Below are 15,103 nucleotides of genomic sequence, written 5' to 3'. Positions count from 1 at the left end.
TGACCTTGAGCAAGTCACCTAACCCCAATTGCCCTCCTGACCCCCTCCAAAAAGCAAAAAAAAAAAAAGAAAGAAATAAATCTGAGGAGGGAAAGATTGGTTTCTGCTTGATAGAAAGGGACCATTATGCATTGGCATTATGTTGAAGGACATCAGAGGGGTTTCAAAAATCAGAGATGGGGAACAGGGCATGGAATAGATTCCAGAGAGCCTGCCTGCCCCTGGCTAAAAGCTGTAGGTTGGCATAGGGCAGGAAGTACAGCAGTGCCCTCCCCTAAACCCGTAAGCTGTCCCTTTAAATTAGTATCTGAGAGTCAGAGGCAGGGAGCGGAAGGGAAAAGTGTGGGTGTAGTAAAGAGCAGTGATCTAGGAATAAAGAGATTTTAGACTTTCTTCTCATTTAATATGTGACTTTGGGCAAGTCCCTTCCCCTTGTTTTCTTCTTTAAAAAATGAGGGACTGGGACTAGATGGTCTCTATTAATTTTCTGACAACAGAAGGTATCGAAAAGTGGCCAGGATGGCTTTGGGACATAATACAGTCCCCTTCACTTGAGGTCCTTTCACTCGAAGTGAAAGCTGGGTGACAACAATCCATAGGAAAGATTCTTGGTCAGATATGGGCATGACTAGATGGCCTTGGAGGTCCCTTAAGCATCTGCAGATCTAGGAAGCCTGTCTTTGTCCTCCTGTCTGGCTATCCCCAGGCGTCAGCCACACCCACTGATTACTGATGCCAATGAGAGTTCTGTTGTGTTCTGGCTTTTCAGTCTAGGTCAAGGGGAGGGCTTAGTCTTATGGGCAAATTTTCCTTTCCCTAAGGATGTAGATACCGGAAATGCTGATGCCCATGAAGAGAAGAGGGTGGGCATCAGCAACCCATTCACTAACAAGCCATCTGTATTTACTGAGATTTCCTGTACCGGGAGGAGGAAGAGACCCTTGTCTCAAGGGAATTCCGGCCTGGCTGGGGATTTAAGGCTCATGAACAGGGGAACAGTCACAGGACAGGATAGAGGAGAACCAAGAGCTAGCTTCTGCCATAGATTCTTAAGACCTCCATGCTGTGGGTTGTGGGGGACTGGAGTGGTAAGGGGCCAGAATCTGGATTTGAAGGAGGAGGTACTGGCCCATTCATATTTACACCAAACACTGTAATGGACTCTTTAATATGCTGCAGAAAATTTGATGGATTTGGAATTAAAAGACCTGGATTTTCCCCAATTGCCCTCCAAAAAAGCAAAAAAACCCCCCAAAAACCTGGATTTAAATCCTGTCCCCTCCCAATGACTTTGCAAGACATATCCAGTTTCCTCACATGGGAAATGAATGAGTTAGACTTCTGATGTCCTTTCCAATTCAAAATGTATGATCTTTTGGGCCAGGGTGGACAGGAAAGGCCCTGTGGAGTCGGAAGAGCTGGGACTTGAAGTCTAAAGGAACTTGAAAGGGGAAAAGTTTCTGATGTCTGCAAAGTTATCCCCAGGAATAATGTCTACCTGGCTAGAAAGATAGATTGGGAGTTTTCAAGAAATTTTTTACTGATCCTCTTTTTTTTTTTTAATTGCTGTCTAACTTTCTGGTAAATTCCTCCAATATCTCATGGCCAAAAGCAAAAACACATTGACTATGATAAAATATGCCTCATTCTGAATCTATATTCCACAACATTCTTTAATGAGAAGAGGTGGCATGCTTTCTCATCAGTTTGGGACCAAGTTGCTGGAACCTTAAAGGCTGGGTGATTAGTTTTGATCTAAACAGGATGCCTAAATAAAAACCAAAATGAGTTAACAGTTACTTGTTTAGCCTGTCCCAAGTATCTTTTTTTTTTTTTTAATTTTTATAAACAATCCAGAGTTCTTTCAAAGTAATGCCCAGGGAATCAGTCAGTTACTGGATCACAGAATTTGGAGTGGAAGAGGTCCTACAGCTCACCAATATTAGACTAATTCCTTCAGTTCACATTGCTTCTGAGGTCAGAGATGGAGAGGAGAGATTTGCCCAAGATCACAGAGGTAGTAATAAGCGCCCAGCTCACAGTGATCTCTCCTTCATGTAGTACTCACTGGCATTTAGTGTATACCAGCTGGTACAATTAGTTGACTTTGAGCTCACCTTTTTCCCTGACCAAGCTGTTGGATCCTGGACAATACACTTCATCTTTCATAGCTTCATTTTTAGCAATTTATAAAATGCAGATGATAATATTTGCACCACCTACCTCACAAGGTTGCGGCAAAGGTCCAGTTGAATGACATGATGTATATCAAGCATTTTATAAACTGTTATGATGACTAGTTCCCACCTCCTGTATCTTGTCTTGGTCATTAGACCTCCTGGATCCTAAAGTCAGCTCCCCTGGCAAAATAAAGGCATAGAGAAATCTATAGGAGACAAAGCATCTAGGAAATGGATTTTCTTTTTCTGAGAGACTATTTTCTTTGTAATCCTATGTGTATTTTATGCATTTAAAAACACTGAGGAGTCCAAAGACTTCACCTGACTGTTGCCAAAAGAGTGTGACACATAAAAAGTTAAGCCCAATCTAGAGCAGTCCTCTCGTTGTACAGAGGAAGAAACTGAGGCTCAGAGAGGAGAGTGACTTGGGGGAGGAGGTTTGGTCTCCTCTTCCCATGACATCTGAGCTAGATACCCAGGAGGTGAGGTGCTTGTTGACTGAAGTCAAGAAGAGGCAGCATCATGAAGTGCAAAGGTGCTTGGGCTGAGTGACAGAATACTGGGGTTCAAATTCTGGCTGTACTATAGACTTGCTATGTGCCCTTAGGTCAGTGGTTTTTGATCTCTGAGGAAAGTTCATTTCCTTGTAATATACAGGAATTAGGTTTGTTCATCTCCAGGTCTGGGAACATAAATGGCCACGAAAGACTGAAAGGAAGGAGGGAGGGAAGGACGGAGCTAACTGTTGGCCACAGACTATAAGAACAACTCATAGTCTTATTAACACTTCAGAGATTACAGATCATAGGATAATAAAGTTTCATGATAACTCTGTGATCTGGGTAGTGTTGTCAGCATTTTACAGATGAGTCATAGGTGAAGTGACTTGCCCAGGGCACAGCCGGTAAATGTCAAAGCTGACACCTCAGACCAGGTCTCCTGACTCCCACATTTGATGGGATGGCTTTCACCATTCTGTTAAATTTTGAGATAACTGGACTATGGTAGATCCCTGGGATAGCAGCCACTGAGTGCTTTGAAAACTTTCCCTATAGACCTGGGCCTGGACCTTCATCCAAAGGCAGAAGGAGGAAGTTGAGTCCTTGGACTCTGATCCTAAATTCACCCTGGGCTCACTCTCACAATCTGCCTCTTTCTAGTCCACTCTGCCAGCAACAGGCACCCAGCAGTTTCAGTGGCAGTGGGAGCTGTGCCTTGGATGTTCCTTAGGATTGAAAAGATTCAACAGAAGGATCCTGATACATCTTGAGAGGCTTTCATCAATTCAATTCAGCAAGTGCTTCGTATGTTATGCCAATGTTTATCCAAACCAAGGTAGACATACCAAGTTTAAATAAGACGTAGGTTACACCCTTTTCTACATTCTGTCATCCAGACAAACTTGCCTTCTTTCTGTTCTTCACACATGATGTTTCGTCTTCTATCTGTCTAGCCTTTGCCCTTGCCATCCCCTATGCTTGGAATGAACTCTCACCTTATCTCATCATTTTATAATCCATCGTTCCCTTTAAAATGCTGACAAGCAATTTCTACAAGAAGCTTTTCCTGATTCCTGACTATGGGCAGCTAAGTGGCATGATGGATAGCAGGCTAGACCTTGTGAGTTAAAATCCAGTTTCAGACACTTACTAGCTGTGTGACCCTGGTCAAGTCACTTAAGTGCTAGCTGCCTCAGTTTCCTCATCTGTAAAATAGCATCTATTCTACCTGCCCCCCCCCCAATTGTGAGGATCAAATCAGATAATAATTAGCATAGGGCCTGGCATATAGTAGGCACTTAAGAAGGAAACAAGCATTTATTAAGCACTTACTATAAATGTTTGTTTTCTTCCCTATTCCCATACTATTTCTTTCTCCCTCAAAAAATTTTACCTTATTCATTTTGTACCACTTAACCTCTCAGTGCTTTAGTCAACCCTATAACATTACAAATTGCAGATCAGATACCATTCTGTATTGGTAGGAGTCTTGTCATCTAGAAATTTAATATACCAATGAGGTCTTGAGCCCTGTCCAAATCTCTAGCTCTAATTTTATATATATACTTTATATTCCCAGATAGAATGTAAGCTCCTTGAGCACGGTAGGTATTTCACTTTGTTTTGTATCACCATTATCTAGTCCTTGGCAGAAAGTAGGTGCTTAATTAAAGCTTGTTCATTGATTGATTACAGTCTAGTAAAAGAAGTAGACATATACACAGATAACTAATATATAACAGCTGGTGTGGTATTATAATGAAAGTGGGTTTAGAATCAAAAGATCTGGGTTTGAATCCTGGTATGCTTTCTACCTTTGTGGCTTTGGATACTTGACTTTTCTTTGCCTCTGTTTCCATATCCATAGAATGAAGAAGTTAGACTAGATCTAGCTAAGTGGCACAGTGGGTAGAATGTTGGACCTGAAGTCAGGAAAACTCAAGTTCAAATCCTACTTCAGCCTCTAGCTGTGTGACCCCATGGGCAAGTCAGTTAACCTCTCATTACCTGTTTCCTAATCTGTGCAATGGAGATAATAATAGCACCCATCTCCCAGAATTTTTGTGAGAACTAAATAAGATAATATATGTCAAATGCTTTGCAAACCTTAAAGTCCTCTATAAGTGCTAACTATCAGAATCATTATCATCACCATCATCATCATTGTGAGTTCCTAACCTTTTGTGGGGCAGGGATCCCTTGGTAGTCTAGTTTCCCTTCTCAAAATCAAGTTGGTTTTAAATAATTTAATAAAATGCTAAATAAAGATGTATTTTTTTTTCTCAGCCAAGTTCATGGACTCCCTAAAGTCTAATGATAGGACATTAGATAAGGACCAGGAGATTCAAGTGATGAAAAAAATTTGCCTGGTCCTTCAAGGTACAATATTTTTAAATTCCTGTCTTTCTTAAGAACATTGGAACTAGATGATCCTTAAATCCCAAATCCTGCGATCCCAACAAATATATATGGGAGCTCCAAAGTACAACAAGGCTGTAGCAAGTGATGATTGTGCCTAGGCTGGTCCCTCATGATACTGTGAGGGAGAAAGAGAAAAGCCAAGGTGCCACATTCAAGAAGTTTTCTATCTAATTGGGGAAAAGGGGGAGGGTGCAGCCCCTAGAGGGCAGAACTAAAAGCAATGGAGGGGAGTGACAGGGAAGTAGACTTTAGCCTTAAGGCATGCAGGACTCATGCAAATTGTTTCATGGAAATACAGGTTAGTGGCTTCCCAATAATACCTAATATTTCTATTTGGTTTTTCAAAGCCCTTTTATAGTATCTTATTTGATTCTCTCAATGACCCTGTGAGGTAGGTGCTATTATTATCCCTGTTTTACAGATGGGGAAACTGAGGCATGGGTCGACTTGTTCCATGTCACACAGCCAGTAAATGGTGTGAGGCAGGATTTGAAGTCAGTTCTTTTTTATTTCTAATCCAGATTTAAATTCAAGAAAATGAGTCTTCCTGACTTCAGGCCTGGTACTCCATCCAGTTAGCTACCTGCCTGCCCAGAGTCATAGACCTGAGTTCAAATCCAGCTTCAGATACTATCTGTGTGATCCTGGGTGAGTCACTAACCTCTGCCTGCCTTTTATCTGTAAAATGTGGATAATGACACCTACCTCCTAGGTTTGTTGTGAGGATCAGATAAGATATTTGCAAATCTCTTTGCAAACCTCAAAGTACTTTTTAATTGTGATCATGGAGGGAGGTGTGGGTGAGAATGAGGATGAAGATACCCACTATCTTTTCCCTTCTAATGTTGGCCTCAGAAGGGAAAGTGGCTACAAAAGGGAATGGAATGAACTAAGATATTTATGACCTAACTCTGGGTTCCTAATACTGGTTCTCCTGTTCCCCCCACACACTTTGATTGGGTTCTTTCCTTAGTCCTCACATTCTCAATAGGGGTTTTCACTGGTTCCAAGAAACCTAGAGAAAGGAAGTCTTTAGCCTGAACCAGGTAGAGCAGATATATGGGTTTTCCCCTTGGGGTGGAACAGAACCCACAATTCCCCATATTTGTACTGAGATCTCTTGTATGCCCAGGACTGTAGCCATCCAACCTTGCCATGGGGGAACCAAGAGGGAGATAACCAGGCCCTGCCCAACCAGATGAGACACACCTGAAATCAGAGAACAGGGGAGAATATGGCAGTAACTAATGGCTGTAGTGTTCTCTGGTTTGCAGAGTGCTCTCCTTTGCAAGACAGCCTCTGTGGATGTGAGGACCTCTACTTTATAGATGAGGAAACTAAAAAGCATGGAGAAGTTAGATGATTTCCCCATGGGTGCACAGTTGCAGAGGTTAGGGTCACACCCAGGTTCAAATACTGATTAGGAATCTAGGGATCTTTCCACTATACCCTAAAATATTCACCTCAGTATATTCATTTATTCCTTAGTTCAACAAGTATGTATTAAGTTCCATGTGCCAGGCATTCTTCCACATATTGGAGATGTACTCCAGTGATTCAGGAGTGCCCTCAAGTGATACAAATTTTAACCAGTCCATTTTTGCGTATTCTGTGCCACTCTTTTCTGTGTCTTCCAAAAGTTCACCAAAGGGATTCCATCTCACACACCAGAGGCCTTCCTTGCTTTTTTCCTGACCCCAAGATGGTGCCAATAGAGGGAGTACTCTAGCTGTCCACCTATCAACCCTTGCCACACTAGCAGTTCATTTTTTCTTAGGGTCCCATTCCTTGATAATATCTTTTCCTTCTGTTCTTTCTTGGACTCCCTTGTTGGTTGCTGTGTTTCAGCCTGCTCTCACCCTGCTCCCCTCTCCCCTGCTACCCTGTCCCTTTAGCCACTGTGCTCTCTATAATACTCATTTTTTGGTCTTTAGAGGAAGTGTGACCCTGACCTCTGCCATATGGCAACATTGGCAAAATGTTAGTATCAACAAGAAAGGCCTTTGCTGTCATGGAAAGGAAAAGGAAGTCAGTAAAATAACTTTGCCAGGCAAAGGGGAAAATGAAACAGTTTCTTCCCTTAAGAAGGTTACTTTCTATTAGGAAAAAAGTAGCATGCACAGAGAAAATGAAGTACAAAATATATACAAAGTGATTTCTGGGAAGTGGGGCAGCAGTAGCAGCTGGGGGCAACAGGAAAGGCTTTCTGCAGAAGGTGGCATTTAGACTGAGCTTCAAAGGAATCTAGGGATTCTTCGAGGCAGAGGTGAGGAGGGAGTACATTCCAGGCATGGGGGACAAGCTTCTGCAAAGACTGAGAGCCAGAGGATGGAATGTGGCATATGAGGAATAGCACACAGGGACTGTTTGGATGGGCTGTGGCATTCATGGAAGAAAGTCCTGTACAATAGCCCTGCAAAGCGAGCTGCAGTCAGACTGTGAAGTGCTTTGCAAGCAAAAGAGAGGAATTTACATTTTACCAAGAGGAAAGCAAGAGGCATTAGAGCTATGTGACCCCAGTGATGGTGTCTGCTGTGATGGTGATGGCAGCTGTGCGGAGGTAGGGGAGAGCAGGAGGCTATTGCAATAGTCCTGGAGAGAGGTGAGGAGGTCCTGAACTAGCTAGCATGACCCAGACTCCTAGATCTCTGGCAGTTTGAAAAGGTTGGCTTGGATTAGTCTGAGAAAGCTTCCTCCAAGATTTAGGACCTAAAGGATAGGTATCATTTGGGACCAGACAGAGGAGAACCTTGAATATCAGGTTGAGAGTTATTTGGACCTTCTTGGAGGCAGTGGAGAGCTTTGACAAATTCTTAAGCACGACACAGTCAGATCTGGGCTGTGGTGACTATAGGAGAGAATGAGGGGGGATAATCTCATGTCACCATGAACAGGATCATAGGATTATAGATTTAGAGCTGGAAGTGACGTTAGAAGTCACCTAGTTCAGGGGCGGCTAGGTGGCACAGTGAGTAGAGCACTGGCTCTGGAGCCAGGAGGACCTGAGTTCGAATCCAGCCTCAGACACTTAACACACACACACACACACACACACACACACACACACACACACACACACAAAACTAGCTGTGTGACCTTGGGCAAGTTACTTAACCCCAACTGCCCTCCAAAAAGGAAAAAAAAAATAAGTTACCTAGTTCAGCTCCCTTATTTTAATAGGTGAGGAAACTGAGGCTCAAAGAGATTTAAGTCACTTGCCTGAGATCACACAGAGGCAAGACTTGAGCCCAGCTCCTCTGACACTAACCCTACCATTCATTCCACAGTACTTTGCTGCCTTCCCTGGAGTTGAGACACTAATAAGGAAGCTGCTGTCCAGGATATAGAGGTTAAAGCCTTTGAGTAACAGCCATAGGAATAGAGAGGAAGGGATAATTGAACAAGAGAAATTTTGAAGGAATGTTTGAAGGATATGAAGTGATTCAATTCAGCAAATAATAACTGTGTGTTTATCATGTAGGAAGGAAAAAAAAGCATTTATTAAGCTCTATTTTCCAGGCACTGGGCTAAGCACTTTATATATGTTAATACATTTGATCCTCACAATAGCCCTGGGAGCTATTATTATCTCCATTTTACAGTTAAAAAACCAAAGATGTTAAAAGACTTCCCCAGGGTCACACAACTAATAAGTGTCTGAGGCTTGATTTGAACACGGGTCTTCCTAACTGCAGGCAGAAAACTTCACTCTGCCTCCACGTATGCTGCCTCCACATTGGGTAATAAGAATTTCAAAGCACTGTAAAGTTTTAGGCACCTGTCACATGTAAGGAGGTGTTGTTATCAGCCTTCTATTTAGCCACAACTCCAGGGTTCTAGGATATAGGTTTCAGGAATCCCACAGTGTCTCAGAATTTAACATTAAAAGGACTTTAGAAGTATTTCATCTGACTCATTTTGCAGATGAGTAAATGGAGACCCAAAGAGATGGAGTGATCTGACCCAGCTCAGTTAGCAGAGTCAAGACTTGAGTTCAAGTCTTTTGATCACACGTCCAGCACACTTTAAAAGAACAGCCATCTGATGGTGATTGTCATGATGGGGGAATAGCGCTTTCTGGGGGGTGTTTATCAATGTGTCAGGAGCATTCAGAATTTAAATATATGGTAAGATATCTATCCACATTTTTGCTTACATGAGCACCTTTCTCAGGTTCCCTCTGAAGACCCTTTGGTGGTTACCCAGCCATAACATCACTATTGGGAAGCCCAGGGATCTGGAATCAGGACCTTCATTCCTTCTACCTTTATTAAGTGCCTGCTGTATGCACAGCTCTGAGCATCCACTAGATAAGACTTGATTCTCGCCCTCATGCAGCTGAGTCAGTAGGAGGATAGAACTCTAAGTATGTTAGAGAGGTACTGAGTGCTATGTAAAATTGAGAAAGTCAGTGCTGCTGTGGGGAAACAGAAAAAGCTTTCTGGGGGAGATAGCTAGCACTGGAATTAGTCTTTAAAGGGCTGGGTAGGAGTTTTCAAGATTTAAATTTCCAGTTTTAAATTATACCCTAGGGGATACAACCTAATGGGATGTGTTGACACTGGAGGTGGGATTTCTTAGCTCTAGGTTATGGATTAGGATACTGAGTTTTAGGTGTTGGATATATCCTGATATGAGCCCTGCCTGTGTTACTAGATTCGAGCAAGGGGGAGAGGAAGTAAGGAGTCAGCCATGACAGTTCCAGGAAATGACTGGTAGAGGGTGGTCCCCAGGGTTGAGGAAGTATAAATAACTGAGTTACAGTCTCCAGGAATATAAGTGTGTATGTGGGGGAATCTCTTTTTTTTTTTCCTTTTTCGAGGCCAATTGGGGTTAAGTAACTTGCCCAAGGTTACACAGCTAGTTTTTTTTGTGTGAGTGTTAAGTGTCTGAGGCCAGAACCGAACTCAGGTCCTCTTGACTCCAGGGCCAGTGCTCTAAGCCACCTAGCCGCCCCCATGTGGGGGAATTTCTTGATGAGTGCAATGTAGAATCCAGGGCTAGTTTTGGGCCAAGGTATTTGCATCCAGGTTTGGGGAAGGAGGAAATTAAATACTGGCAATAGCAAAGCTGAACTATAGTAAAATCTGAGGTCATTCTGGCCTAGGGACTGAGACACCCAGGAGTGGCCAGACCTTAGCTTAAGGAGACTTGAGCTACCAATCTTAGGCATGGCTTCCATTACATAGGTGATAATAATCCTATTATTTGTGCCCTAGTCAAGTTGCATATGGAGAATTCTGTTCTGGGTACCACATTATAGAAGAAACATGGATAGGCTAAAGTGTATCCAGAAAGAGTGGCCAGATTACTGAGAGGATTAGAGAACATGATATAGGAAGATCCGTTTAAAGAAACTGGGGATATTTAACCTGAAGAAGAGAAGACTTGGGGAAGTGAGGATAGGATAGTTGTCTTCAGAATATTTTAGACGACTAGTATGTGGAAAAAGGATTTGATTTCTGCTTGGCCCTGCCATGACAAAGGAGGGGAGATATAGAGAGGCGAATTTAGGCTAGATGCAAGGACAATCTTCCTAACTATTAGAGTTTTCAAAGAGAGAAATGCACTGCCTTGCGACACATTTCCCATCACTGGAGATGTTCAAAAGGAGGCTAGTGCCTCCTTGTTGGAGCTGGCATAGAGGAGACTTCTGCTTACTTATGGATTAGGCAGGTTGCCCTGAGCTTCCTTCCCTCTCCTGAGAATCTGTGGTTCTCTTCAAATGGAGATACTATTGTTCTAGACCCAGGACTCAGGATATAGTGGAGCCTGAACATTATCCTGTTAATCCTTGGCACCCTATGTAAAGCCCTCAGGGTTAAGGGTTCTAGTACCAGAGCTCCCACCTATCTGTGACCTCTTTAGTTACTTCCCTCTGAATTTGTTTCCAATGAAAGTTCCCAGGGAAAGGGGTGGGGATGGAGGTGGAGGGAATTTTCCTTACATAATAGTTGCTTGTTTAATGAATAAATGACTACTCCTTTCTATAGTTTGCTATAATGGGAAGCTAGGGAGTTGGGTACCCAAGAGGGGAGAGAGAGACTCTGTGTATGTATGTGAGAGAGACAGAGAGAGTTGTGTGCATACATGTGAATATACCCATGTAGTGAAAACAGTCTTGCCAGCTCTTTTGGGTTCTCTTCTCCCATGCTATTAAAGCCTTCATGTCTCCAACTGTGTATGTATCTCTATTTCCATTTTGTTGGGAACGTCTAAAGTGTGTGTTCATGTGCATGTTTCCATAGGATTTAGAGCTAGAAGAGAACTTGCAGGCTATCAAATTAAATCCCCTCATTTTACAAAGGAGGAAACTGAGGCCCAGATTGAGGAAGTGACTTCTACAAGGTTGCACAAGTAGTGACAAAGGTGAGATTTGAAAATAGGAACTTTAGGAGCGGCTAGGGGGTGCAGTGAGTAAGAGCACCCGGAGTTGGGAGGACCCAGGATCAGTTCTGGCCTCAGATACTTAACACCCACGCAAAAAAAAAAACAAACCGGCTGTGTAACCTTGAGCAAGTTACTTGACCCCAATTGCTTTAAAAAAAAAAAATAGGAACTTTAACTCCAAATTCAGTACTCATTTCACTATACTTTATTACCCCATCCTCCAACCCCAGTACCCAAGTATGTGTCTCTTTCTCCTTCTGAAGGTTGTCAAGGTAAGCTAAAGTGTTCAAGATATTTAAGGGTGCTGTGACCTTAAGTGGAGTACCATGGCATATGCAACGATGTCTTACTGGAGACAGTGTAGTACAATGGAAAAAATGCTGGATTTGGAATTAGAGGACCTGGGTTCAAACCCTGGATCCATCACTTACTATGTGACTTTGGGCTAGGCACTTAAACTCAGTTTCCTTATTTGTAAAATTAGAAAGTACCTCTAAGGTACCCTTCCATCTTTAAATCTATGATCTATGATCCCAGTGTGATCCCATTTACTTGTCTACTTTTGATGATTTCTATAATGGGGGCCATCTGGATTGGATCCTAGGACACCTGAGGCTGTATGGAGGGTTCAGCTTCATTATCTTCTACCTTCTTTGTCTCCCTTAATTATCCAGGAGAGACTAGATGATGACTTGTTGGAAATGTTGTAGTTTCTGATCAAGAGTAGGTTGGAGGGGCGGCCAGGTAGCACAGCAAATAAGAGCACCGGCCCCAGTGTTGGGATGACCTGGGGATAGAATCCGGGCTCAGACACTTAGCACCCACCCAGAAACACCTGGCTGTGTAACCTTGAGCAAGTTACTTAACCCCAATTGCTTAAAAAAAAAAAAAGAGTAGATTGGAGTTGATATTCTCTGAAATGCTTCTCAGCTCAGACATACTATGATTCTAACCACTTCTCTTTCTGTTCTGATTATTAGTATGATAGAAAATGGGAGCTTTGAGGGTGTTTGGAGCCTGGGAATCCTAGGGTATAAGGGAAGCTACGTGGCACAGTGGATAGAGTGCTGGGCCTATAGTCAGGAAGACTTAAATTCAAATCCATCCTTGGACACTTACTGGCTATGTGACTTTGGGCAAGTTACTTAACCACTGATTGCCTCAGTTTCCTTATCTGTAAAATGGGGGTAATAGGAACACCTACTTCCCAGAGTTGTTATGAGGATCTAATGAGATAATAATTGTAAAGTGCTAAGCACAGTGCCTGGACTACATAAATGTTCCCTATCATTATCATAATCATTATGTAGGGATGACTATCCCAAATACTTCCCCCACATGACCTTGCCCTTGCCTACTTCCATAGGTTGTCTTGGATATTTGGGGGAGAGTAGGATCATCCTGCGGGATGTAGGTGTGTTATGCAGAGGGAGGTTCAGGATTTCAGCTACATTCCTTCTCACCTGATGATCAATCTTTTCTCCTTCCTTCCCTCTGTCTCCCCAAGAAAGGAGGGGACAGGAGAGAGGAGTTCTTCATAATGATAGTATGGCAAAAGCATTGAATTTAGGGTCAGGTAATCTGAACTGAAATCTTAGATCTTGGTACTTTGGTAAAATCACTTCCCCCTTCTTTAGACTTCAATCTTCTAATTTTAAAAATACTGGGGAAGGATGGGGATTAGACTAGATGGTCTCCCAGGTCCCTTTCAATCCTAAATCCTCTGTTCCCTTCTACATCCCATGCTCACTCACCACAGGGGGTGAAGCGGGGCAGTGCTTAGGACTCTAGGGTCATCTAGTGGGGGAGTACAGTCTATAGGATGAAAGCATCATGTAGCAACACAAGAAAACTGGATTTGGAGTCAGAGGACCTGGCTTTAAATTCTGGTTCAAGTCCTTCTCATACTGACCTTAGGCATATTCCTTCCTCTGTCCCAGTTTACCCTTCTATAAAGTCAGGGGGTTGGACTAAGTGAGTTTTAGGGTTCCTCCCAGCTCCATATCCTGTCCAAGCCCCTCCCTGTTCAGCCTGGCTAGGATACTATCCTCCCATCCTGATGGCGAGTCTCTCTTTCTTTCCCTGTGTCTTTTGTGTACAGATTGAAACATTGGCTGCCACTGTGGGGGCTCTGGCTGGGACAGGCAAAGAAGGCCACAGCTGCACCCGCCGCAGCCGCCACGATGCAGAGCATCAAGTGTGTGGTGGTGGGCGACGGGGCAGTGGGCAAGACGTGCCTTCTCATCTGCTATACTACCAATGCCTTCCCTAAGGAATACATCCCGACAGTGTTCGACAACTACAGTGCGCAAAGCACTGTAGATGGGCGCACAGTCAATCTGAACCTGTGGGACACAGCAGGCCAGGAAGAATATGACCGGCTCCGCACCTTGTCCTATCCCCAGACCAACGTCTTTGTCATCTGCTTCTCCATCGCCAGCCCGCCTTCCTATGAGAATGTGCGGCACAAGTGGTACCCAGAAGTATGTCACCACTGCCCTGATGTGCCCATCCTGCTCGTGGGCACCAAGAAGGACCTGCGGGGTCAGCCAGATGCCGTAAGGCGGCTGAAGGAGCAGGGCCAGGCACCCATCACGCCCCAGCAGGGTGTAGCCCTGAGCAAGCAGATCCATGCCGTTCGCTACCTCGAGTGCTCTGCACTGCAGCAGGATGGCGTCAAAGAAGTGTTCGCTGAGGCTGTCCGGGCCGTGCTCAATCCAACACCACTCAAGCGAGGCCGCTCCTGTTTCCTCTTGTGACTCCCCAACCTTGGGAGGGGACGCCCCCCTCCCCACCCTGCTGGCCCCGTCCCAGGGCTTGTCATCTGTTTGTCCATCTTCCTGAGCCCCTTTTCCCCCTTCCCACCTCAGCCAGATGTGCCTTGACCCTCTTTTTCCCCTCTAGGTCTGATTGGCTCCTCTTTCTCCCTCCAGCCACGTGCCCCCCAACCAGTGTCCATGCCCTCCGCATCAGAGGAAGAGAGAGAGGGATAGGGGCAACATTCTTGGCCCCCCTTTCTCTGGGCAGTCTTTACATTCAATTCAGTGAACATTTATTTACCAGCCTCCTACTATGTGCAGGGCCCTGTTCAGGTGCTGGGAATTCAGAGATGAAAAATGACATAGCCCCTGCTCTCCTGGAGTGTACAGTCTGCTGTCCTTCTGTCCCTGGCACTCAGAGCTTGAAGAAGTCCTGTTGTGGCAGGAGGCCTGTTTGTGGGGAAGTCCTTTTCCAGCTCTCCCACCCCAACAGTTTTCAATGAGCTTCCTTGGGCTGACCCTCAGGGGTCTTTCTGAGCTTCCCTAGGTCTAGGGCACTTCTGGAGACCCATCCCACTTCTGCCCATCCCTGCTCCAGCCTGGCTACCATGCTCAGGACACACCCCACCCCTCTTGCCAGGACAGGAGCACAGGATCCTGAGAAGAAAGGGAGCCAGCCAGCACCTGCCCACTTGAGGAAGGGGCAAGGAGAGCCAGCTGCTTCCCAATCCCCCATTTACAAACCCACCAACAGACTTTGCTCATATGCTCTGGGGGTCTGGAAGGGGTGGGAAGACTTGTCCTATCCCACCAGCCCCTCCAATCTTCTCCCTGTGTGCATTAATAAAACCTC

General features: G+C 44.3%; 2 protein-coding genes across 7 annotated transcripts in view; one reads left to right on the top strand and one right to left on the bottom strand.

Moving 5' to 3' along the window:
• Positions 1 to 15,103, top strand: part of RHOG (ras homolog family member G) — a 25,788-nt gene that overhangs the window by 10,669 nt on the left and 16 nt on the right. Inside the window, exons 2-3 of one of the 4 annotated variants that reach the window (XM_069064729.1) lie at positions 5,623 to 5,749; positions 13,593 to 15,103. The exon at positions 13,593 to 15,103 is cut by the window's right edge and continues 16 nt beyond it. In XM_069064729.1, the coding sequence (XP_068920830.1) occupies positions 13,675 to 14,250 (576 nt within the window). In that variant the 5' untranslated portion in view covers positions 5,623 to 5,749; positions 13,593 to 13,674 and the 3' untranslated portion in view covers positions 14,251 to 15,103. Of the gene's footprint in view, positions 1 to 5,036; positions 5,060 to 5,622; positions 5,750 to 11,349; positions 11,471 to 13,592 lie in introns of those variants that run through there. The other 3 variants (XM_069064730.1, XM_069064731.1, XM_069064728.1) reach the window with 3 other exon arrangements.
• Positions 2,263 to 15,103, bottom strand: part of PGAP2 (post-GPI attachment to proteins 2) — a 53,444-nt gene continuing 40,603 nt past the window's right edge. For 2 of the 3 annotated variants that reach the window (XM_069064722.1, XM_069064724.1), the window contains exon 7: positions 14,554 to 14,683. In XM_069064722.1, the coding sequence (XP_068920823.1) occupies positions 14,595 to 14,683 (89 nt within the window). In that variant the 3' untranslated portion in view covers positions 14,554 to 14,594. Of the gene's footprint in view, positions 2,361 to 14,553; positions 14,684 to 15,103 lie in introns of those variants that run through there. The other variant, XM_069064723.1, reaches the window with a different exon arrangement.

The sequence above is a fragment of the Petaurus breviceps genome, unplaced genomic scaffold, assembly GCF_028583685.1.
Source record: "Petaurus breviceps papuanus isolate PSGF00001 unplaced genomic scaffold, PetGlider_PUasm1.0 90639, whole genome shotgun sequence".
Lineage (NCBI taxonomy): Eukaryota > Metazoa > Chordata > Mammalia > Diprotodontia > Petauridae > Petaurus > Petaurus breviceps.
The sequence above is the reverse complement of the archived record's forward strand: the minus strand, read 5'-3'. Positions and strand labels throughout refer to the sequence as shown.